Source organism: Schistocerca cancellata, unplaced genomic scaffold (genome assembly GCF_023864275.1).
Source record: "Schistocerca cancellata isolate TAMUIC-IGC-003103 unplaced genomic scaffold, iqSchCanc2.1 HiC_scaffold_782, whole genome shotgun sequence".
Lineage (NCBI taxonomy): Eukaryota > Metazoa > Arthropoda > Insecta > Orthoptera > Acrididae > Schistocerca > Schistocerca cancellata.
Genome location: NW_026046793.1, coordinates 4,933,818 through 4,957,661, shown reverse-complemented (window position 1 = coordinate 4,957,661; position 23,844 = coordinate 4,933,818). Strand labels below are relative to the sequence as shown.

Genomic DNA, 23,844 nt, shown 5'->3' with positions numbered 1-23,844 from the left:
TAGTGACACCTGCAACACTTTCTAAAATCTAACAATATTATGGAAAGGACAGCTGCTACTCATATAGCACAGGTGCCGAGTTGCAGAATGGCACAAGAAAAAAACTGTTAGAAAATCAGCTTTCAGCCAACAAGATATTTATCAAAAATATGCTCCCCCTCCCTCTTCTCCACACACAAATACAACCTATGTTTGTGCCTATCTGCAACTCAGCATCTCCGGTATATGGTGAGAAGCAACTATCCTTTTCATAATACTGTTGCATTCCAACCTGAATTTTCCATTGTTTGACTTTCTACAATCTCTTCTTCATTAAGCACTAACCTCCATACTATTAGGTTGCTGCGTAAGTTCATAGCATTTGTACCTAAGCTTATTAAACACAACAGATACACGTAACAAGGATTTAGTCATCACTGACATATTCTTCTTCAATGTTTACAACAGTCTGCCAATGCCAGGGTAACTTTCCAATTAAACTGTAGGAATCATGTGGCTATCAGGTGAAGAACTAGTCGAGCCATGCTCAGAGGGTGTTTCCATCTGGAAAGGGAGTACCTTGAAAGCTGTTTGATAGAGAGCAGAGAACGTGGAAATCTGAGGTCGCAAAATCAGGTGAATAAGGTGGGTGCGGAGTGACTTTCCAACCCAGCTCCAGTATTACTTTTCAGTCCTGCAGAATGCAGGAGGACATTACTGTGGAGTAGCATCACATCACGCTATCTTCCCGGTCATTGTTCTTGGATTGCATTTGCCAGACATTTCAGTTGTTGTCAGTAAATGTCAGCAGTAATGGTTACGCCTTAGCGAAGCAATTTGTATTACACCATACCGTCATTGTTCTACCAGATGCATAACATTATCTTTTGTGGATGCATGCACGTCTTGTACAGTGAGTAGCTGCTGCGTTTTCCTTAAGTTAGCATAAAGACATCATTTCTCAACAACAACAACATACAAATGGTCGGTGTTGTTCATGAGCTAATTGATGACACAAGCGGAGATGCATATATGGCCACCCACTCAATTTTGTGATTTTGGCTTGGGCCATGTGCTACCCAAATATCTAATTTTTTTTACCCTTCCCCACTGCATGCAAATATCTTCTTGTTGTCTTCAGTCCTGAGACTGGTTTGATGCAGCTCTCCATGCTACTCTATCCTGTGCAAGCTGCTTCATCTCCCAGTACCTACTGCAACCTACATCCTTCTGAATCTGCTTAGTGTAGTCATCTCTTGGTCTCCCTCTACTATTTTTACCATCCACGCTGCCCTCCAATGCTAAATTGGTCCTCCCTTGATGCCTAAGAACATGTCCTACCAACCGATCCCTTCTTCTAGTCAAGTTGTGCCACAAACTCCTCTTCTCCCCAATCCTATTCAATACCTCCTCATTAGTTATGTGATCAACCCATCTAATCTTCAGTATTATTCTGTAGCACCACATTTCGAAAGCTGCTATTCTATTCTTGTCCGAACTATTTATCATCCATGTTTCACTTCCACACATGGCTACACTCCTCACAAATACTTTCAGAAACGACTTCCTGACACTTAAATCTATACTTGATGTTAACAAATTTCTCTTGTTCAGAAACGCGTTCCTTGCCATTGTCAGTCTACATTTTATATCCTCTCTACTTCGACCATCATCAGTTATTTTGCTCCCCAAATAGCAAAACTCGTTTACTACTTTAAGTGTCTCATTTCCTAATCTAATTCCCTCAGCATCACCCAATTTAATTCGACTACATTCCATTATCCTCGTTTTGCTTTTATTGGTGTTCATCTTATATCCTCCTTTCAAGACACTGTCAATTCTGTTCAACTGCTCTTCCAAGTCCTTTGCTATGTCTGACAGAATTACAATGTCATCGGCAAACCTCAAAGTTTTTATTTCTTCTCCATGGATTTTAATACCTACTCCGAACTTTCCTTTTGTTTCCTTTACTGCTTGCTCAATATACAGATTGAATAACATTGGGGATAGGCTACAACCCTGTCTCACTCTCTTCCCAACCACTGCTTGCCCCTCGACACTTATAACTGCCATCTGGTTTCTGTACAAATTGTAAATAGCCTTTCACTCCCTGTATTTTACCCCTGCAACCTTCAGAATTTGAGAGTATTCCAGTCAACATTGTAAAAGCTTTCTCTAAGTCTACAAATGCTAGGAACATAGGTTTGCCTTTTCTTAATCTAGCTTCTAAGATAAGTCATAGGGGTCAGTATTGCCTCACGTGTTCCATTACTTCTACGGAATCCAAACTGATCTTCCTTTTCCTACTGTCGAATTCCAGTCACCCATGACTATTAAATTTTCGTCTCCCTTCACTTCCTGAATAATTTCTTTTATCTCATCATACATTTCATCAATTTCTTCATCATCTGCAGAGCTAGTAGGCATAAAAACTTTTACTACTGTAGTAGGTGCGGGCTTCATGTCTATCTTGGCCACAATAATGCGTTCACTATGCTGTTGGTAGTAGCTTACTCGCACTCTTATTTTTTTATCCATTATTAAACCTATTCCTGCATTACCCCTATTTGATTTTGTATTTATAACTCTGTATCCACCTGACCTAAAGTCTTGTTCCTTCTGCTATCGAACTTCACTAATTCCCACTATATCTAACTTTAGCCAATCCATTTCCCTTTTTAAATTTTCTCACCTACATGCCCGATTAAGGGATCTGACATTCCACACACTGATCCGTAGAACGCCAGTTTTCTTTCTCCCGAGTCCTCTCGAGTAGTCCCCACCCGGAGATCCGAATGGGGTCTATTTTACCTCCGGAATATTTTACCCAAGAGGACGCCATCATCATTTAATCATACAGTAAAGCTGCATGCCCTCGGGAAAAATTACGGCTGTAATTTCCCATTGCTTTCAACCGTTCGCAGTACCAAAACAGCAAGGCCGTTTTGGTTAGTGTTACAGGGCCAGATCAGTCAATCATCCAGACTGTTGCCCCTGCAACTACTGAAAAGGCTACTGCCCCTCTTCAGGAACCACACCTTTGTCTGGCCTCTCAACAGATACCCCTCTGTTGTGGTTGGACCTACGGTATGGCTATCTGTATCGTTGAGGCACACCAGCCTCCCCACTAACAGCACGGTCCATGGTTCATGGGGGGATTTATTCCAATACTACAATACATATAACAGTACAACTGCCTACGAGAGCATAGGCTTTTACAGCCTTTGTCATCTTCAATAAAACAGTTCTGGGTGTAAAACCATGTTATGTTGAAGCCACTATACTCAGAACCAGTTTATTGAAGAAACAATAGTTTAAACTACAGCCAAAGATAGTTTCGTCTTATGTTCCCAAACACAAGCTGTAACATTTCTTCTGTAACAGAAGCAGTGAAAGTAGATATTGCAGTTTTCCATTCATTGATGGATTTTGGACAGTTGCTTTTGCTAAACCCCGGGGAAAAAAAAAAAAAAAAAATGGTCAGGTGGTGTTAGGTCAGGCAATCGTGGAGGCCAAAGTCACTGTTAAATAATGCGATCACCAAAAAACATCAGCAAGCAGTGACATTGAAACGCGAGCTGTATGTGAAGTTACACCATCTTGTTGAAAATAACTGGTTAACAATTATACGGCACTGCAGAGAGACTTTGTGAATGTTGGGAGAGTCCACTTGATGGGAAGTAACCCAGGCAACAAACTGTGTGCGTCTGCACGCGTGTGCGCCCCCTGTATGTGTACGCACTGAATTGAGTCTATCAGTTCTAGTGGGCGCCTGTATAACACTCGTCATGTGGTGCAAGGAAAGATGAACATGACAGAATAATATTAAGTAGTAGCAAGTAAGTCGCAGAACATATACTGTGCATGGCTGTTTTCGTGTTTGCAGACATTAAGCGGGCAGTGTGGAATACAAGGAAACAGCAAGAAGTGGTGACAAATTGCTTCACCCGCTGTGGGTGGCACATTTTACGTTTTGTGGTGGTGGCTTGGCAGTGGCTTGACTGTCAAAGAGCAACCACACTCTCCAAAAATTAACATGAGAGACAGGATGGTTTTGCGACAGTTGAAATATACTGCAATCTGGACTGTCATATTGAGCCTTCAAGGCATATGTCTTATGAAAGTTGTGTTCTTCTCTAATTCGTGAATCACACTAATGAGCCGTACAACTACTCAAGGAAATATATGTCTGAAACTAGAGGACGTGCTTTTTATGATATGAGTAAGTTTTCTTCTTTTGCTCCAGTAACTTCAGAATGTTAAGAAGTCGAGCCTTTCCTCAGCAACACACAGGATTTCTGAGGCACTGATTAGCAGGACCCCGACTTCAAGAAAATCAACTGTAGCACTCGATTAAAAGGAAAAGGTAAATACTTCAGATGTTACGTCGGGTAACAGATCTTGTGAAGTGTTCTGACTCAGTTTCAAGTACAAGGTGCGAGCCAGCAGCTACACGAAACCCTAAAACACCAAGAAAAACACTTCAGTGTGCGTGCTCTTGTGAGATCAGACTGAAGTTTAACAATAAGGATGATGGGTGACCTGTTAAACACTTTCACTGTACATCAAACTTTGGCACACTAATGGTTTAGTCGAGTCATCACGTGGATTTATGAGTGGGATCCTGAGAAAAAGTGGAAAAGTAAGGAGTGGCACACACACATCTACTTGACCAAAAACAGCTCAAATAAGCAAATCAAAGATCAAAACAAAGCAAATTTGCTTTTTTGACAGTAGGGCTATCGTGCATAAAGAATTTGTTCCTCCAGGACAAACTTTCAACCAAATGTTTTACAAAGCTAAAGTTGAAAGGCTCAGGAAAGAGAGAATTATTAACTGAGACTGGACATTGCACACAAGTGGATGCTGCTTCGTGAGATCACCCCATGCCATGCGGCCACTTCCATCGTGGAATTTTTTTACTTAAAAAGGCTTTCATATTGTTCTGTGGCCCGCTATTCACCTGAACTGAGTCCTTTTGATTTTTTCCCCAAAATTGAAAAATGTCTTAAAATGACATTTTGGGATTCAGGAACATTCAGAAGAATGTGACCGAGAGCACTGCAACCCAGAGTGGGAACAATGACTGCCAGTGTATAGTTGCCCAAGGGAGTTCCCTTGGGCAATATTATTGACTGAAAAAATAAAAACTACGGTACATAAAAAATCAGTCTCATTACTTTTCTCCCACATCAAATATACAGAAATGATGGTGTAACTACATATGCATCATGCAACATGAAAGCTATACAAGACCTGCTTATCTGCATGGAAGAGAAGGAGATACTTACAGCTTTAAGTTCCTCTGCTGAAGCTCTTCTCAGTTGGTTCATTAGTTCTGTGAGATGATTTGGTGCTTCCTTGGCTTCTATGTCTACCTGTGAACGTTTCCTTCTAGCTTTTTCCGCTGCTTTCTCAATATTGTGCCAGCTATGAGACAAATCGCTAGCTAAATTCATTAATTCCTTCTGAGCACTTTTCTGGAAAAAAAGGGCCGTACATTAAAACAATATTCATTTCAGCTGTTGCAGGTATAGAAGAACAGGAGTTATTTCTTGGCAAGTATTACATTTCTTCAGCACCAATGAATGTTGATTCTACTGCACACAGTGTCGCCTTTGTGAGAAAGCATTAACCACAGGACAAATAGCAATCACAAACTTTACACAGTTACATAAGACATAATATGGCTGATATGATTTTACTTCATTTAAAGAGTTCTGGGCAGATTGGAAAAATCCCTATCTTAAACAATGTAATATTTATTCATATAAAAGGTACCTTTTTCAGCAATTATTGGGAATAAAAATTTGAAGAAAATATGCCTTGGGTTGCACATTTCTAGCCACTAACAAAGGTATTTCTGAAAGTATTGATTATTTTTAAGATAATTATATTTGTGAAAAGTAGACAAACTTTCTACACCGTTCGATGTACATAAGGCTAACTTCTTTGAGATTTACAAAATACGAAAATCCCCGTGTTAAAATATGCACAATACTCCAATGAGTATACCCCATAATTTTGAACAAATTCTGGTTAATAGAAACTAAGAAAGTACACTTTTTTCTTGAAAAATACAACTTACAGAAAACAGCCATTAAAGTTGTCAATGCCTCCCAGCTCCATACATTGGGTTGTCTGCATCCTCTTCCATTTCATCTTGCAATATCCTTTTTCCTCCCTGTCTTGCCATTGTTTCAAAGTCTCAAACAGTTCTCAGACACACAAAGCCTTTCTTTATCTAAATTTAACATTTGTTTTACTGCAAAATGACCAAAGGTTTCAAGCAGCCTTTTCAGTACTTCATATCTTGCAACATTTCCTTCACTGAATATTGTCACTGCATCCAAGACACCAAAATGCAGTATACCGATTGCCACCAAAACTCTCGGGAATTCTCTCCCAGATTACACTGTTCGTGGACTCGTTAGGATTTTGGGAGTGATTTTCGTCAGTGGACTTACATCTGACAAATCCTTGGAAGTTTCTTTCAAGATTTCTACTTGCAAAAGAAATAGCTGGTTTGTAAATAGAATCACTTTCTGGAAGGCCTATGACTGGGTTTATTGTCTCTTGAAGAGGTGAAACAAAACTGCCCACACAGCTTTTCTAATATCTTCTATGCTACTGCTATGCCATAATAGTTTTGAATTCTTTCCTTGACAGATTTTTTCATGTCTATTCTTACCATCTAATCGTCAGCCATCTTCCAATTTCTTTCCCTTATATGCAGTTTTCAGTCCTCATAGCCTCATACCCATTTGCTTTTTTGCACTCCTGCTTGGTGATCGTTACGTTTTCTCCACGTAGCTTCTCTTCCTCAAGTGTTTTGAAAGCTACTGAATCACTACCTCCTAAATAATTGCTCTCAGAGGTGGGGGATTCAAAAATCAAATTTCAATCTGAGAACTATTACATACGAGGGGCATCTGAAAAGTCCGTGCAAAGTCCAAGAGATGGCACCACTGGCCCGTATCGAGGTCATGTTCAGTTAGTAGTATCTTTTCAGCCATATTGGTCTATTTCTTTGTGTTTGACATTCGCGTGAATCAAGGAAGTGGAGTCATTGTCAAACAAATGGACAAAAAAATTTCGTGTGGTGATTAAACATTACTTTATGAAAGGCAAAACACCTCAGGAGACTGAAGAGAAGCTTGATAAACACTGCTGTGACTCTGCACCTTTGATTAGAACAGTTTATAAGGGGTTCCAAAATTTTCAGAGTGGCCATATGGCCACAAGTGATGCTGAACATTCTGGATGCCCTGTGGAGGTTACAATTCCAGAAATCATTGATAAAATCCATGATATGGTGATGGATGACAGAAGAGATAAGGTGCGTGAGATTGCTAGTGCTGTGGGCATCTCAAATGAATGGGTACATATTATTTTGCATAAATATTTGGACATGAGAAAGCTATCCACAAGATGGGTTCAGCGATTGCTCGCACTTGACCAAAAACTGAATTGTGCGAAGCATTGCAAGGATGATTTGCAGCCGTTCAGGAAGAATCCACAGGAATAACTGTCGTTTCATCACTGTGGATGAAACATGGATACATTACTATACTCCTGAGCTCAAACAACAATCTAAACAATGGGTTACCAAGGGAGAATCTGCACCAAAAAAGGCAAAGACCATTCCTTCGGCCGGAAAGGTTATGGCGACTGTCTTTTGGGATTCGACTATCTGGAAAAGGTAAAACTATTACAGGTGCATATTATTCATCATTATTGGACTGTTTGAAAACCCAGCTGCAAGAAAAACGCTGGCAATTGGACCACAAAAAAGTCCTTTTTTATCACGACAATACACCTTCACACACCTCAGCAGTAGTGGTCACAAAAGTAATGGAAATAGGATTCCAACTCATTTCACATCCCCCCTATTCTCCAGACTACTATTTGTTCCCCAATTTGAAGAAATAGCTGGCAGGACAATGATTTTATTGAAACGAGGAGGTGATTGCAGGAACTAATAGCTGTTTTGCATACGGATAATTCCTATTATTCGGAAGGGATCAACAAATTATAATCACATTGGATGAAGTGCATAAGTCTAAAAGGAGACTATTTCGAAAAACAAAGGTTTACGCCAAACACATAAGTAGCTTTTATTTATGCACAGACTTTTCAAATGCCCCTCGTATACATGGTTACTCGCACAATGTTTTGTTGAAACAAATGAATAAACCAGAACTAAGGAGATAATACGTGTTTTATTTATTATTGGGAATGGTAAATTCTGTAGACCATGACTAGAGGGGGGGGGGGAGGGGGGGGGGAATGGAAATTAAGATATCAACCTGTCCGGAGGCCCCTAAAATTATGGAAATGATAATTTTCTCATGCTCCTTCAGATATCGAAAAACAGTTGTTTACTGTGTGTTAGAGGATATACAGTCACTGACAACATATTCATTTCCAGAAAGTCATACGTGGGAAACATGATCCATAATTAATCAACAAACTGAGGTTAGTGATATAAATATTCAGGAGATTATGTATATTTATTTTGTGTGTGTGTGTGTGTGTGTGTGTGTGTGTGTGTGTGTGTGTGTGTGTGTGTGTAATCACAGGTTTTTCATTGTTCCACAGGTCTGTCATTAACTACTTTAAGAGAGGCTACAGGTATTATCTAATAGTTGTTTCATAATGTCCACTGGACCCTCGCCCCCTCCTCCTGACTTAGTTTTCCATTCCACAAACGCTCCTGCTTACACATGTCACATGCATGTATGTCAATGTGTGCACGGAAGTGAATGTGGAGAACATGTGATCTGAGTAACTGTTTCTAACTCTAGAATTTTTCCATCTTCCATTTTTGTGCAGTTGCTATCTACAAATGATAAATTTGATCCATTGGTGGATTTCACACAGGACCAAAACTTATCCTTTGACAAACTGGCAATGCAGGTTTCACTTTCAAAAGCACTAAAGACATCTTGCACAGCTGATCTTATGTCTGCATGAACCTTTTTTTGGTTATGTTGCATTGCTGGCCACGCCAACAGGAAGAGGCACACAATCAGAGCTCCACAGTTGTTTTGAAGAGGGTAAACTCAGTCCAGTGTTTTGAGCATGAAAACATGGTCCAAGTAGACTGTATTCTTTTTATTATCCTTGGGTCATGTTCAAGCACCCATAACACGTTCAGAAAGGGTGACATTGGTTTATACGTCAATTGTTGACAAGATCTTGCACATACATACACTTTATAACCCAAGTTATTTACATATCTTATGCTTCCAGCTTCTTTTCACACTCCAATACATTGTCGATACATGTGAACAGGTATGCTTCTTATTTTGGTGCGTATGTGGCACAAAGGCAATACAACAATGTATGTGATAACGTCCTTTAGCTGACAAAAACAAACTTCCTATGTCATAGTATAGGTACAACTGTTATGGTATGACTGAAGATGTTTACGATCTTATCTGTGGATGGTCAATAACATTAAGTAAGGTACTGGTGGAATATTCACTGGCATAAGCTTGTTATTCTCTCACATGCTATCTTGTTGGAAGTAAAGGATTGAAACTCTTACATCAGATATTATGTCACGTGTAATATTAGAAATTGTGGTACAGTCCAACCACAGAAGCCTTTTAATGAGGTGTGCCAGTAAGTTTAGGAAATAAAATAATACTGATGTATTAAAATAAATATCTCTCACTCCCTCAAACACACACACACACACACACACACACACACACACACACACACACACACACACACACACACAGAAGGTGAATCTTTTTTCACCATGCAGTGTTATAATGAAACTGGAAAACCATAGTTGGTTGCACCATGTCATTAGTCATTTCAACAATATATTACAGTACAGATATTGGAACCTGCAAGTGTTATGTGAAGAAGGGACCTACTTTGGATTGCCTGTACGGACCACCTAAACCACACTACAACTGTTGTGACAGTGCCACGACATTTAACAGTGCCACCACGACAGCACGCGCAAACGGCGATAGAGGCGCTCCGCAACTCGGCTGAACGCGGGAGCGCCACCTAGCTACGAACGGCGCCGGCCGCATGTCACAGCACGGCAGTCGAATGAGAGATACTGAGTTGTTATCGTGTAACTAGCTATTGTTTCTAAGTGAGTGTGTTTGAATATCCACACAATTATTGGTGATTAGAGGTTATAACACTTTTTGGCGACGAGGTCGGATATTTTCACTGCGTTGTGGATTTGTGTGTTCGTGACGGGGCAGACACGGAACAGCTTATGCAAGCACTAATTGAACAGCAAACACAGTTGACGGCTGCTGTTCAGGTGTTGTCGACGTCGCTTACTCATCGTCTGTCTTCCTCTTCTCCGCCTCCGTTCCCTCCTTACGACGAGGCCGCTGAAGACTGGGAGGATTATGAGAAGCGTTTGCGGCAACACTTCTCGGCTTTCGGTGTTGTCGACACTCCTATGTTTAATTCGTTATTTCTATCTTGGATTTCCCCACGGATCTATCAGCTGCTATCTCAGTTAGCCCCTCTGCAGGAACCTGCCTCTCTGTCCCTCCAAGAAATGTGTGACTTATTGTCTAACTATTACCGCAGAAACACCCACATCGTTGCCGCCCGCGTGGCGTTCTACCGGTGTCGTAAACAGCCCAATCAATCTTACCGGGCTCGGGTGGCGGAACTACACGGTCTGAGTCAGTTTGTCACGGACACTCAACACAAGTCTTATGCTGATTCAATGGTTAGGGATGCTATTCTAGGGCTTGCTCCTGATAAAGAAGTTAGACAACGTGCCCTACAACTGCCAAACCCGTCATTGTCTGAAGTTCTAAGCATCGCTCAATCCTTTGAAGTGTCTAACACTGCTGGCGCGCAAATAGACGTGTGGTGTGACGGAGGCGCTGTACAGTCAAGGTGGTGGTGGGTAGTGTTTAACGTCCCGTCGACAACGGGGTCATTAGAGACGGAGCGCAAGCTCGGGTTAGGGAAGGATTGGGAAGGAAATCGGCCGTGCCCTTTCAAAGGAACCATCCCAGCATTTGCCTGGAACGATTTAGGGAAATCACGGAAAACCTAAATCAGGATGGCTGGAGACAGGATTGAACGTCTGTACAGTCAACTTTCGACACGGACAATTTGCCTGTTTCACAGGGGAACGAAGATGTGGCGGCGGTTCACTCACGTAAACAACGTCGCGTTGGGCCGCGACGCTCGCAGCAAAAACAGCAACCGCAGAAACAGGTTCGTTCCGCACTTCCTTCTCGTCCACGTTGTTTCGCACAGCATGACGGGGCCACGTGTCCGAAACGTTGGGCCACATGTAATTCGTGTAGGAAAAAAGGCCACATTGCTTCTGTATGTCGGTCCCCTAAAGTTCCTGTCGACGAGGACGAGGCATCGGACACGGATGTTAACTGTGTGCTTTCTCAAACAAATAAGTTGTTTGTTACTGTTCGTGTTCTGGATAAAGACATTCGCATGCAAGTGGACACTGGCTCTGCAGTAACTCTCATTAATTCTCGCACGTATTTGGAGTTGGGCTCCCCTCCCTTGTCTCCAGTTACGCGAAATCTGAGAACTTATAATAAACAGAAAATTCCTATCGTTGGCCAGTTCGATGCTTCCACTGCCTACAAGTCTGTTGTTAGGCCCCTCACGTTTTATGTGGTGGATCATGCGGGCACTGAAAACCTGTTCGGTTATGATTCTTTCCAGTTGTTCGGGTTCTCCGTTGATGATGATGAGCACCTCATCTCTGAGGATATTCCGTATCAACAGCTGGATGGATTGTGTTCTGAATTTCCGTCCGTGTTCTCTGCTGGTCTGGGTCGTGCCAAGGATTTTGAAGCCCACATTACTCTTAAACCTACAGCTCGCCCTAATTTTTTCCGGGCACACCCTATTCCGGTGGCGTTGCGTGCACCTGTCGAGGTTGGGATAGACAGGTTAACAGCTTCAGGGATTCTCCTTCCTGTTACCTTCAGTGAATGGGCATCGCCAATCGTGGTGGTTTCTAAACCCAACGGGAGTCTGCGATTGTGTGGCGATTTTAAAGCCACTGTCAACGCTCAGAGCCTCACTGACACTTATCCTCTTCCCCGTCCTGAGGAGTTATTTACCAACCTCACTGGGGGCCAGCTCTTTTCCAAACTTGACTTATCGGAGGCGTACCATCAGTTGCCGTTGGATGCTTCTTCCAAGGAATTTCTCGTCATCAACACTCCTTGTGGGCTGTATCAGTACCAGCGATTACCATTTGGCGTCGTTAGCGTGCCGGCCATTTTTCAGCGGTTTTTGGAACAGCTCACGGCTTCCGTTCCCGGCTGCATCAACTATCTGGATGACATTGTTGTCACGGGGGCCTCCACTGAGGAGAACCTTCGCAATTTGCGTTCACTGTTTCGGGTTTTGCATTCGGCTGGGTTGAAGTGCAATCTGGACAAGTCACAGTTCTTCCAACCCTCCATTGTGTATCTTGGTTTCCACTTGTCCCGTGAGGGTATACGTCTTCTACGTCAGCACGTTGCGGCCATTAACCCTCTACTCCGGCCGTCTACGGTCAAAGAACTTCAGGCGTTTCTAGGCAAGATTGCTTATTATCACAAATTCAATCCATCCGCAGCGGCGGTAGCTCATCCTCTGATCAGCTGTTACGCAAAAACGTCCCTTTCTGTTGGTCCGACGAGTGTGAGCAGGCTTTTGTCCGCCTGAAGGCTCATTTGCAGTCGGCGCCTTGTCTTGCCACATTCTGTCCGTGTCAGCACTTGGTTCTGGCGACTGACGCATCACAGTATGGCCTACGGGCTGTTCTCGCCCATCGGTATGAGGATGGGTCGGAACGACCCATCACCTATGCTTCCAAGACCCTCAACGATGCGCAACGGCGTTACTCTCAAATCGAAAAGGAGGCGCTCGCTATCATTATGCTCTATAAAAGTTCAGCGCTTTTTTTTTATGGTTCTAAGTTTCACCTCATCACCAACCACAAGCCACTGGTCTCTCTGTTCAGCCCATCGGCGTCTCTTCCGGATAAGGCAGCTCACCGCCTGCAACGTTGGGCCTTATACTTTTCTCGTTTTCACTATGAGATTCACTATCGCCCCACGGCCTAGCACACCAACGCTGATGCATTGTCGTGATTGCCGATGGGCCCCGACCCGGTTTTCGATCGTGATGAACTACTCTGTTTCCACATTGATGAGGAAGAACGTCGTGCGGTCGAGGGTTTTCCACTTACAGGTTCGCAGGTCACATCAGGTACTGCGCCGGACCCGGTCCTGCGTCAGGTGATCGGTTTTGTTCAACGGGGTTGGCTGGACAGGACCAAAGGCCGGGCATCGGATCCCCTTCGCAACTACCATGCCTTGCACCTTCATCTGTTCGTGATGGTGGTGGTGTTCTGGCCACGGATGGCGCATCTCCACGGGTCATGGTGCTAGCCTCTCTTCGCAAAGATGTTCTCAAACTATTGCATGAAGGCCATTGGGGGATTTCTCGGACTAAGTCCCTGGCCCGCAGGCACGTTTATTGGCCCGGTATTGATTTGGACATCGCCCACACGATTGCTGCGTGTGGTCAGTGTGCTCAACGACTGGCTGCACCTCGTACAATGCCCTCTCCGTGGCCTGATCCGGCACAGCCATGGGAACGGGTGCACGCTGGCTTTGCCAGCCCCTTCCTCGGTACTTATTGGCTACTGTTGATCGACGCCGTCTCGAAGTTTCCATTTGTTGTTCGGTATCCGTCACCCACCACTGCGGCGACGACGCTGGCTTTGACCAAAATCTTTGCGCTAGAAGGTCTTCCATCCACGATCGTCACGGACAATGGCCCTCAGTTCTCTTCGCAGACCTTCCGTGATTTTTGTACTGGACAAGGGATTCGTCATGTTACAGCACCGCCCTTCCATCCGCAATCGAATGGGGAGGTCGAGGGCCTTGTCCGCACTTTCAAAAGCCAGATGAAAAAATTCCTTAGTGATTTTTCCACAGATGACGCTCTGCTGCAATTTCTGAGTTCTTATCGCTTCACGCCTCTGCTGAACTCTTGCACGGCCGCCAACCGCGCACTCTACTGCACCTGCTTCACCCTGTCAGGCCTTGTGCTGTGTCCCCTAGTGCGGGAAAATACTCGGTGGGTGCCGACGTGTGGGCACGAGGGTACGGATCTCGCCCTAAATGGATTCCAGGGGTGGTCAAGGCTCTTCGCGGCCACCGGCTTTGTGAAATATGTACGGACGACGGCACGGTTGTTCGCCATTACGACCAAATGCGCCCACGAGTGGTGGCCACGCCGGTGCCACCGCCCCTTCCTTCGCCTCCACCAGCCCGAGAAGCCAGTCCTGTAGCTGCTGCCGATCTACCGTACGTGTTTATGCAGCCGACGTCTCTACCGCTTCAGAATACGCCGCCTTCTCCGGGACCCATCTCGCTGGAGCACACCCCCAGGTCCACGACACCTACGGATGCTGCTCCGGAGTTTTCACCCATCATCTCGTCCAGGAGGCACGTTCCACGGACGAGCTTCCGTCCTGGACATTTTCGACCATACTCTCGTGTCTCTCCGTGGGATGTTCTCGGGGCCTCACAAGAGGCCACGGATGTCTCCTCACTGTCCATGTCTCCAAGGAAGTGAGTGTTTTTTTTTTTCAAGGGGAGAAAAGTGTTGTGACAGTGCCACGACATTTAACAGTGCCGCCACGACAGCACGCGCAAATGGTGATAGAGGCGCTCCGCAACTCGGCTGAGCGTGGGAGCGCCACCTAGCTACGAACGGCGCTGGCCGCGTGTCACGGCACGGCACGGCAGTCGAATGAGAGATACTGAGTTGTTGTCATGTAACCAGCTATTGTTTCCAAGTGAGTGTGTTTGAATATCCACGCAATTATTGGCGATTAAAGCTTATAACAACAACTTTATGCGAAATGGAAGTAGTAGCTACAGTTTTGAGGAAAATATGATCCTCCTGTTAATAATTTACCAATGGAGATTTTAGCTTTTAGTGTGACTAATATGCCCCACGTCTATGCCCGGCATATTTTTAGACAATGAATGTTACATTTGTACATGTAACATGACATGTAAGAGCTATGAATCAGCTGGTACTACAAGACTTTCAAATATAAGCTGTAAATGAGGCTATCTTCCACAAAACAGTAGCTAATACTTTCTTTCTGCATTGACTTTTACAGTAATTTAGATTCCTCATACAGGCAATCTAAAGTAGGTCCCCCTCCCTCAGACAACACCTGTAGATTCCAACATCGGTACTGTCATATATTGTTGAAATAACTGTACTGGCTATGGTATATAAAATTTGTAACTGGTTCTAATGTACCATTTGTTACTTAGTATTGCTTGCACCTTGTCCCGCACCTTTCACAGAGTTGGAGTGCTGACTATCTGATTTGGCCGGAGGCTCTTCCTGCCGCCACCCCGTAACCCTCCCCCCACCCCCCCAGGACACAGTGTACCCCAGCTGTCTGCATCTAGTGTAAATCATGAATGAGTGCAAACACGTTTCAAATGTCTGCGTGTCTTAACTGAGGTGGGTCGTGGGGACCAGTCTGGTTTACACCTAGAGGGATGTGGAAAACCTCCTAAAAACCACATCCAGGCTCGCTGGCACACCAGCCCTCATCGTTAATCCGTTGGGCAGATTCGATCTGGGGCTGGTGCGTCTACCTGAGCCTAGGAAGCAGCGCATTAGCACTCTCTGCTAACCTGGCGGGTCATACCATTTGTTACTACATCAGTATTATTTCATTTTCTACACTGACTGGCACACCTCATTAAGAAGCCCAACATAATTTTCTGTAGATGGACTTTGTACTGTAGTTTCTAATATTACATGCAGCATGTCTTATGATGTAAGAGTTTCGATCCTCTACTTTTAATAAGATAGCACAAGTGAGAATAACAAATATATGTCAGTGAATATTGCACCAATAGCTTACCTAGTATCATTGGTCACCCACAGATCACACATCTTTGGTCATGCCACAACAGTTGTGCCTATACTATGATGTGGCAGCTTCCCAGTTTTGTCAGCTAAGGGACCTAATCACGTACACTATTGTATTGTCTGTGCCACAGACACACAGAAATATGATGCCTACCTGTCCACATGTACCAGTGATATATCAGAATGTGAAATGAAGCTGGAAGTTTATAGCAGGTAAGTACTTGGATTAGGAAGTATATGTATTTGCAAGAGCTTGTAGAGAATTGACAGATAAACCAACGTCACCATTTTTGAATGTATTACAGGTGCTTTAAAATCACCCACGGTTGAACTTAGTTTCAAAGATGATAAGAACACAGACTACTTGGACCACGTTTCCATTCTCTGATCACATTGAGACTGTGGGGACTGTGTGTAGCTTATCTGATTTCTGTAACTTTTGAAGACTGCTGTAAATGTATTTTAATATCTGATCACTATTTAAACATGTGATGTTGCTTAGTACATGATAGGAATTTTGTGAAAAAGGTCATTCCAAAGACTAAGAATCAGCATGTACTTATTACAGAACAACTGCAGTTTTATGTAACAACCAGTATAATCATTGATATGTCAGAATCAGTACTGCAAAATAAAAAGCAAATTTCCATGATTTTTCTGTTACTTTTTTAGACAGTCCCTTCTCTGGTTGGGACAAACAGTTGTGAGAGGTACAAATCTCTGTTCGTTTGAGAAAATGGAGCAGTATTTTGTAAAATCTACATGAAAAATACACAGTATAAAATATACAGGTGTTTGTGAGTTAGTTAAATGCTGTCTATTACAAACCATACTCAATTCCCCCCATTATGGCTAACATGGGAATAAGTATTGAAAGGAGTAATGATACAGTAGACCTTACAAGGAATCACAAGAAGCTAAAAAGTTGAATATTTCAATATTTACAGGCACTGGATTACTCAAGCGCATGACATCATCCCAAATCTAACATTTGCCGTCTATTCAGCAGGAATGGTGAATAAATTCAAAAGTATCGGCACTGGTGCAAATAGACTCACCTTTGATTTCTTTTAGATTACATAAGCAGTGTAACTGGAGTAATAAGAATGGCAACACTGTTGACGGAGCGACAACACTTTACCCTCCACCTCCCGTAACAACCAGAGGTAGCAGCACAGTGGATGAAAAGAGAGAGAGAGAGAGAGAGAGAGAGAGAGAGAGAGGGGGGGGGGGGGGGGGGCAATACTGACCCTACGACTTATCTCGTAAGATAAGTTAAGGAAAGGCAAACCTACATTTCTAGTATTTTTACACTTAGAAAAAGCTTTTGACAATGTTGACTGGAATACTCATTCAAATCCTGAAGGTGGCCGTGGTAAAATACAGGGAGCAAAAGGCTTTTACAATTTGTGCAGAAACCAGATGGCAGTTATAAGAGTCTAAGGGCATGAAAGGGGAGTAGTGGTTGGGAAGGGAGTGAGACAGGGTTGTAACCTATCCCCAATGTTATTCAATCTGTATATTGAGCAAGCAGTAAAGGAAACAAAAATTCGGAGTAGGTATTAAAATCCATGGAGAAGATATAAAAACTTTAAGGTTCACAGATGACATTGTAATTCTGTCAGAGACAGCAAAGGACCTGGAAGAGCAGCTGAACGGAATGGACAGTGTCTTGAAAGGATGATTTAAGATTAACGTCAACAAAAGCGAAACAAGGATAATGGAGTTTAGTCGAATAAAATCAGGTGATGCTGAGGGAATTAGACTAGGAAACTTGACACTAAGTGGTAGATGAGTTTTGCTGTTTGCGGAGCAAAATAACTGACAATGGTCAAAATAGAGAGGATATAAAATGTAGACTGGCAATGGCAAGGGAAGTGTTTCTGAAGAAGAGAAATTTGTTATCAGTACAGATTTAAGTGTCAGGAAGTCTTTTTTCCTGAAAATATTCGTATGGAGTGTAGCCATGTACGGAGGTGAAACATGGACAATAAATAGTTTAGACAAAAAGAGAATAGAAGCCTACGAAATGTGGTGCTACAGAAGAATGCTCAAGATTAGGTGGGTATATCACGTAACTAATGAGGAGGTACTGAATAGAATTGGGGAGAAGAGAAATTTGTGGCACAACCTGACTAGAAGAAGGGATCGGTTGGTAGGACACCTTCTGAGGCATCACAGGATCACTAATTTAGTATTGGAGGGAAGCATGGAGGGTAAAAATCGCAGAAGGATGTAGGTTGCAGTAGTTACTCAGAGATGACGACGGTTGCGTAGGATAGAGCAGCATGGAGAGCTGCATCAAACCAGTCTCTGGACTGAAGACTGCGGCAACAACAACAACAACAACAACAACAACAACAACAACAACAACACTTTGAAAGAATAGAAGTAAGTATTTGGAAATACAGACCACTCAGTGCTTTAGTAGTTAGTTACTAGAACTATGCACTGCATATGTCCAATGGTATATTATTTCAGCTTACATATGTAATGTGTATGTAGGACAAAAGCTAATACTTACATATCTTTCATCAAGTGCATTAAGTTTCTTTTCAGCATCAAGTAGAACAACACGGAGGAAGTCTCTGTCGCAACGAAGTGAGCTACCAGCCGAAATGATTTCCTTCAGTGAACGGCAGACTATATCACTAGTCTGTCTCGTAACTTGAAGCTTTGCCCATTCTCTTACAACTTCTATGTCTGCTGAATCTGATAATGCGTGCTGAAAATGGACAGAACATTTACATTGCAAAAAATTCAAGTATATAATTACAAATTGATTTGCTTTCTTTCCAGCTACCGTGCTAAATATCTGACAGCTGCAACATCCCTGGTATAAGGACAGCTGTCACTGCCCACAAAACAGTCAATCGACAACCTTATCAGTAGTATTAGTCAAACAATATTATTGCACCTTAGGGCGACGGCACTGTAGTCAGCTTATCACGAGATCTCACCGTGATATTTTGTGAGGACATGCTGAACCACTTGACAGTATATGCACAACTGTCTTAAAGCAATTCACAGTGTGATGCACTTTCCTTAATCACAACTCTAGTTGTTTACTGTAACACCACTGCACGTTTCCGGTAATGCCTACAGGAGGTCAAGTGGAACAATTTCGTGGTCAGGTAGCACAATCCTGTAAAACTACGGTAATTTTAAAAGCTCGCCAGTTACGGTGCCGACCTAAAATATATCGATACTAAATATTACCGACTCTTGTTCTCAAAACTTAATCCACACGCACTACAATCAATCCTGTCGGAGGAACATCCACAACTGAGAATTATACCAGAGGCTGAAAATACTGCCACAGTTGCAAGGTCGTTTTATTTAACACACGACCACTTTCGGGCTCTTATACGCCCGTCTTCAGGTGTCTTACTGAAAATAGGAAGTTATAGGAGGTAATTTTTACAAGCAGCAAACATAAAAATCCATAAATTTGGAAACATTTATAAATTGTTGGTTGGGCCAGGTGCTGTGAAACCTAAGTCAATGCCAAAGTGACACAAGACAGTACTACGGAAGACTGCCCGGGTAAAGAAATATGCACAGAATACCAGAACACTTACACTCGGTGCAGTGACTCCGAGAGCCACAGTGGCAAGTACAAGGTGCGGTGTGCTACCAACGAGTGCAGAGCTCGGAGTAGAGCAGGCACGAAGGAGGAAGCAAACTGGTAAACCAGAGTGGCAGAGGTACTGCCATCTATTGACGGGAAGAAGAACGCGAGACCACTAGCCCGGCCATTCCCAATCTGAATTGGTGATTTACATTAAAAAACATTACACAAAAAATGTTAACAGTGCATTACGCACGGTAAAGAAAGATGTTGACCGAGGCAGCACAGAACTGTAGTAAAACCGAGTGGAAGCTGTGACATAAAATTTATGTAATGTATTACCTGCGCCCATCGGTAGCACACCACGTCTTCTACTCGTCCGACACGGCCCTCGGGGCCACAGTACCGAGCGTAAGTGTTCCGGTATTATTTACACATTTCTTTATCCGGGCAGTCTTCCGTAGTGCTGCCAGACGTCACTTTGGCACCGATTTACGTTTTGCGGCACCTAGCCCGACCGCCAGTTTTTAAATTTATGGATTTTTTGTTTTCTTTGTGCGTTTTCCGAGTGTAAAAATTATTTCCAGTCTCTTACTGTTTCCAGTACGACAACTGAAGATGGGCATATTAATAGCTCAAAACTGGTCGTGTGTTAAATAAAAGACTCTTACAACTGTAGCAGTATTTTCAACCACTGGCCACACGCATTAGTCACGACTGACAGTAATAATTGTTCAGTGACACGTTTTTATTATTTTGTATACGATTTCTCCCGTGAATTGGTGCCGACTCAGAAGAGCAGTACACATTAATTATTAATAATACAGGGTGAGCCAAAAGTCTTAACACTTGAAAATTCAATACTTCGCAAAATAACATAGGTAGTGATGTAAAAATTTACACATGCTTGAAATGACATAGGGTTTTATTGAAACCAAAAAGTGTGCAAAATAACCAACAGATAGCACTTTGTACGATACAAAAGCAATAATTAGGTTGCTAGGCAAGCTTTCAGAGGCAGAGGCTGCTCCTCTAAGCAGAAGAGCTGAAGGGGAAGGAAGAGAGGTGAAGGAAAAGGACTGGAGAGGTCCAGGAAAAGGCACAGATTTGGGGAAAATCACCCAGAACTGCGTGTCAGGGAAGACTTGACGGACGGGATGGAAAGGAAAGATGCCGTGTTCCATCTGTGTTCTGCCACCGGTTGACGAGTAAATCTTATCTATTCAATTACATTACGTTATCAAAAATTAATTGTTTCCATTGTTATAAAAGCAATAATTAGCATAACAATCAATTTTCAGTAAAGATTATCTTTATAACAAGCACTCAAGATTAATCACATACAGTTTATGTTCCTCACCTATATCTACAGTAATGATATAGGCTGAGGCAGAAACATCAACTTACACGATGTACAGGCAGGATTAATCCCATTTCACTCACTGCCAAGGCACTATTCCAATATTGGAGAGCCTCTGCAATACTGATGCGAGTTTAGAAGTGGAATAGCAATGGGCTGAGGTGTGAACTGGAATTTGTATATGGGAGGGAGATTACAGGAGTATTCACTGCAGCTCTGGTAGCAGCGGCAACTTTGGCATAACATCAGCATGTCTGTGTAGTGAGCAGGAAACCCAGGATTCCAATTTCAGTACAGTACAAATTTTAGTTCATTGCTTTAGCCTGCAGCATTACTGTAAATGCTCAACATGTCCGCTGCTCATCAACAATAACTGTGGTTGATGGACTGTGTCGTGAACAGCACTGTACAGCAGATCAGTAGGCACGACGAGAAATTGCCATCTGATTGTACCACAGCAAATTAAGAGGCAAGTTTGAGAAGTTCTCAGAACGAAATAGAAAAAAAAAGTACTTACATCAGTGAAATGTTTGTTATTTTTCAGTGTAGTCTCCTTGTAGGTTAATGCACTGGGTCCAACGATGTTCCATTGCCTTGATCCCATCTCAAAAATGAGTTTCCTACAGGCCTGCAAAACAGTTGCCAATTCCGGCCATCAATTCTTCATTTAAAGTGAAGCTTCATCCACCAAGAAAAAGTTTCAGTTTTGTAAGATATGGAAGTCCAGTGGAGCTACATCAGGTGAATAAGGCAGGTGTGGCAACAATTAATGCCTTAGTTTGTGTAATTTTGCCATGGTGATGGTACATGTGTGCGGATGCGCATTGTCTTGAGGGAAGATCACTTTCTTCCTTGCTAACTTTCCTCCTTGGTCTTTTTGTTGCAATTTGTCCAGGATGTTAGCATAGTATTCTTCAGTAACTTTTTGCCCAGTGGGGAGATAATCTACAAGTACAAACAGGATCCCTTTTGCTTCCCAGAACACTGATGCCATGACCTGAAGGAGTTGTCTTTGCTTTCTTCGGTGGCGGAGAATCGGCACGTTTCCACTGCTTTGACTGCTGTTTTTGTCTCTGGGGTATAGTAGTGCACCCAAGTTTCATCTGCGGTCACAAACCGGTGAAAAAATCCTGTTCGTTTCTCTTAAAACAGGCCAAACATTGTTCTGATATGTCCATTCTCGTACGTTTTTGATCTAGCGTCAAGAGTCACGGCACCCATCTTGCAGATAATTCTTTCATTTCTAATTCTTCAGTTAAAATACGATATGCCCTTTCAGATGACATCTGGCAAGCATGAGCAATTTCACACGCTTTGAATCCTCTGTGACCAATTTGTGTGCTTTTGCAATTATTTCTGGAGTAATGACGTCTCGGCTGACCATTGCGCGGATCATCTAAGCACTCCTGACCGAATGTAAATTCATTTGTCCACTTGGCAACTGTTGTATATGAAGAAGCAGAGTCCTCCAGTGTATTCTGGAAATCGGCATCAATGCCTTTGCTTTCATACCTTTCTGTACAAAGTACTTAATAACTGCTCGAATCTCAATTTTTTACTCTTCGCAAATTACTTTGCAGGAACAACAACAGAGCCACATTACCACAACAGTTTTTTCCCCAAGAGTACTGATGTGGCACGTGTTTACAGGCAACAGTCCAATGAATATATGTGATATGTGTTGTAATAGTGCTGAACCCTTGTGGTGATTCCGAAACTTTTCAATCCTCCCTTGTATTATGAGTTGTCATCTTGCATTGAAAGCGTAGCTTGGCATGGAGCCATGAGGAGAGCAGATTTTGTTTCTCACACACTCTGGCTACTGGGCCGTGCGAGCCATGTCCTTGACTAAAGCTGCATGCAATACATTCCTCATACCCTCTACGAATCTAAGTAGTACTATTAAATATTAATCTATTTCATACTTTGTATACCAAATTCTTTTGATAACACAACCATAGTGCTAAATTTTCAAATCAATAACCTCCATACTTCTGGAGATACAAACTTTTATTCAAAACAAACAGTAACGGTGCTGGCATTGTGAAACTGAATTACGGACCGTAAAGTATTCATCTTTTGTATGAACTGAAACTACAGCCAAGGAGGGAGGGATGGATGGAGGGAGAATGGCATACATAAGCTGAGAATGTGATATTTCATTAGAACTATGCAAATGTATGCATGAGAAAGTTTGTGCAATACGGGAATTTGCAACTTATGTCCGAGTCAGCTTGATTTTGTAAATGGCAGAAACGCAGCCAGAAGGGGTGTTGAGTATAAAGTTTGTTAATTATTTGTTTTGTGGAAAGGGATCATATTTTGTTTTCATTAAATTTTATTTAGTTGCCACCATACAACTGCAATCTGAATGCAACCGAGTTTGCACAGGCCAAACTGAAACGACAATTCAGAGAACAAAATGTTATGAGGGATATCTCTGCTGAGAAGGGGGAGGGGGGGGGGGGGTTGATTTGGGGGAAGGCACCAAATAGCGAGGTCATCAGTCATCGGATTAGGAAAGGATGGGGAATGAAGTCGGCCATGCCCTTTCAAAGAAACCACCTCGGCATTTGCCTGAAGCGATTTAGGGAAATCTTGGAAAACCTAAATCAGGATGGCTGGACACAGGATAGAACCATCATCCTCCCAAATGCGAGTCCACATTGCAAACCACTATGCTACCTCGGATATCTCTGCCGGAAACATGTCAAATCTCGCCAATGCTGCCTATCAGTATATCACCAGTGAGGGTGGGAACTTTACTGTTGAAAATGTGAGAGCTGGAGGAAGATTACTGGAGGCGCATCAGTGTGATGAAAATTGCCGTTGACAACACTGTCATTAACACGTGTCCATCCAGCACCACCAAATCTGTCCACTAGCATGGACACAACCATGGACAACTGCAGTGGAAGCAACTAGTTTTGTAAGATTTTAGTTCTACCTACACATTCCTCATTGTTTTTGGAAGTAATACTTATATTGT

General features: G+C 42.8%; 1 protein-coding gene across 1 annotated transcript in view; it reads right to left on the bottom strand.

Annotated features, from left to right (window-relative positions):
- LOC126143130 (disks large homolog 5-like) overlaps positions 1-23,844 on the bottom strand; it is a 337,648-nt gene that overhangs the window by 13,908 nt on the left and 299,896 nt on the right. Inside the window, exons 6-7 of the mRNA XM_049915340.1 lie at positions 18,449-18,649; positions 5,271-5,459 (exon numbers count right to left, since the gene is read on the bottom strand). Coding sequence (XP_049771297.1) covers positions 5,271-5,459; positions 18,449-18,649 — 390 coding nt within the window. The remainder of the gene's footprint in view (positions 1-5,270; positions 5,460-18,448; positions 18,650-23,844) is intronic.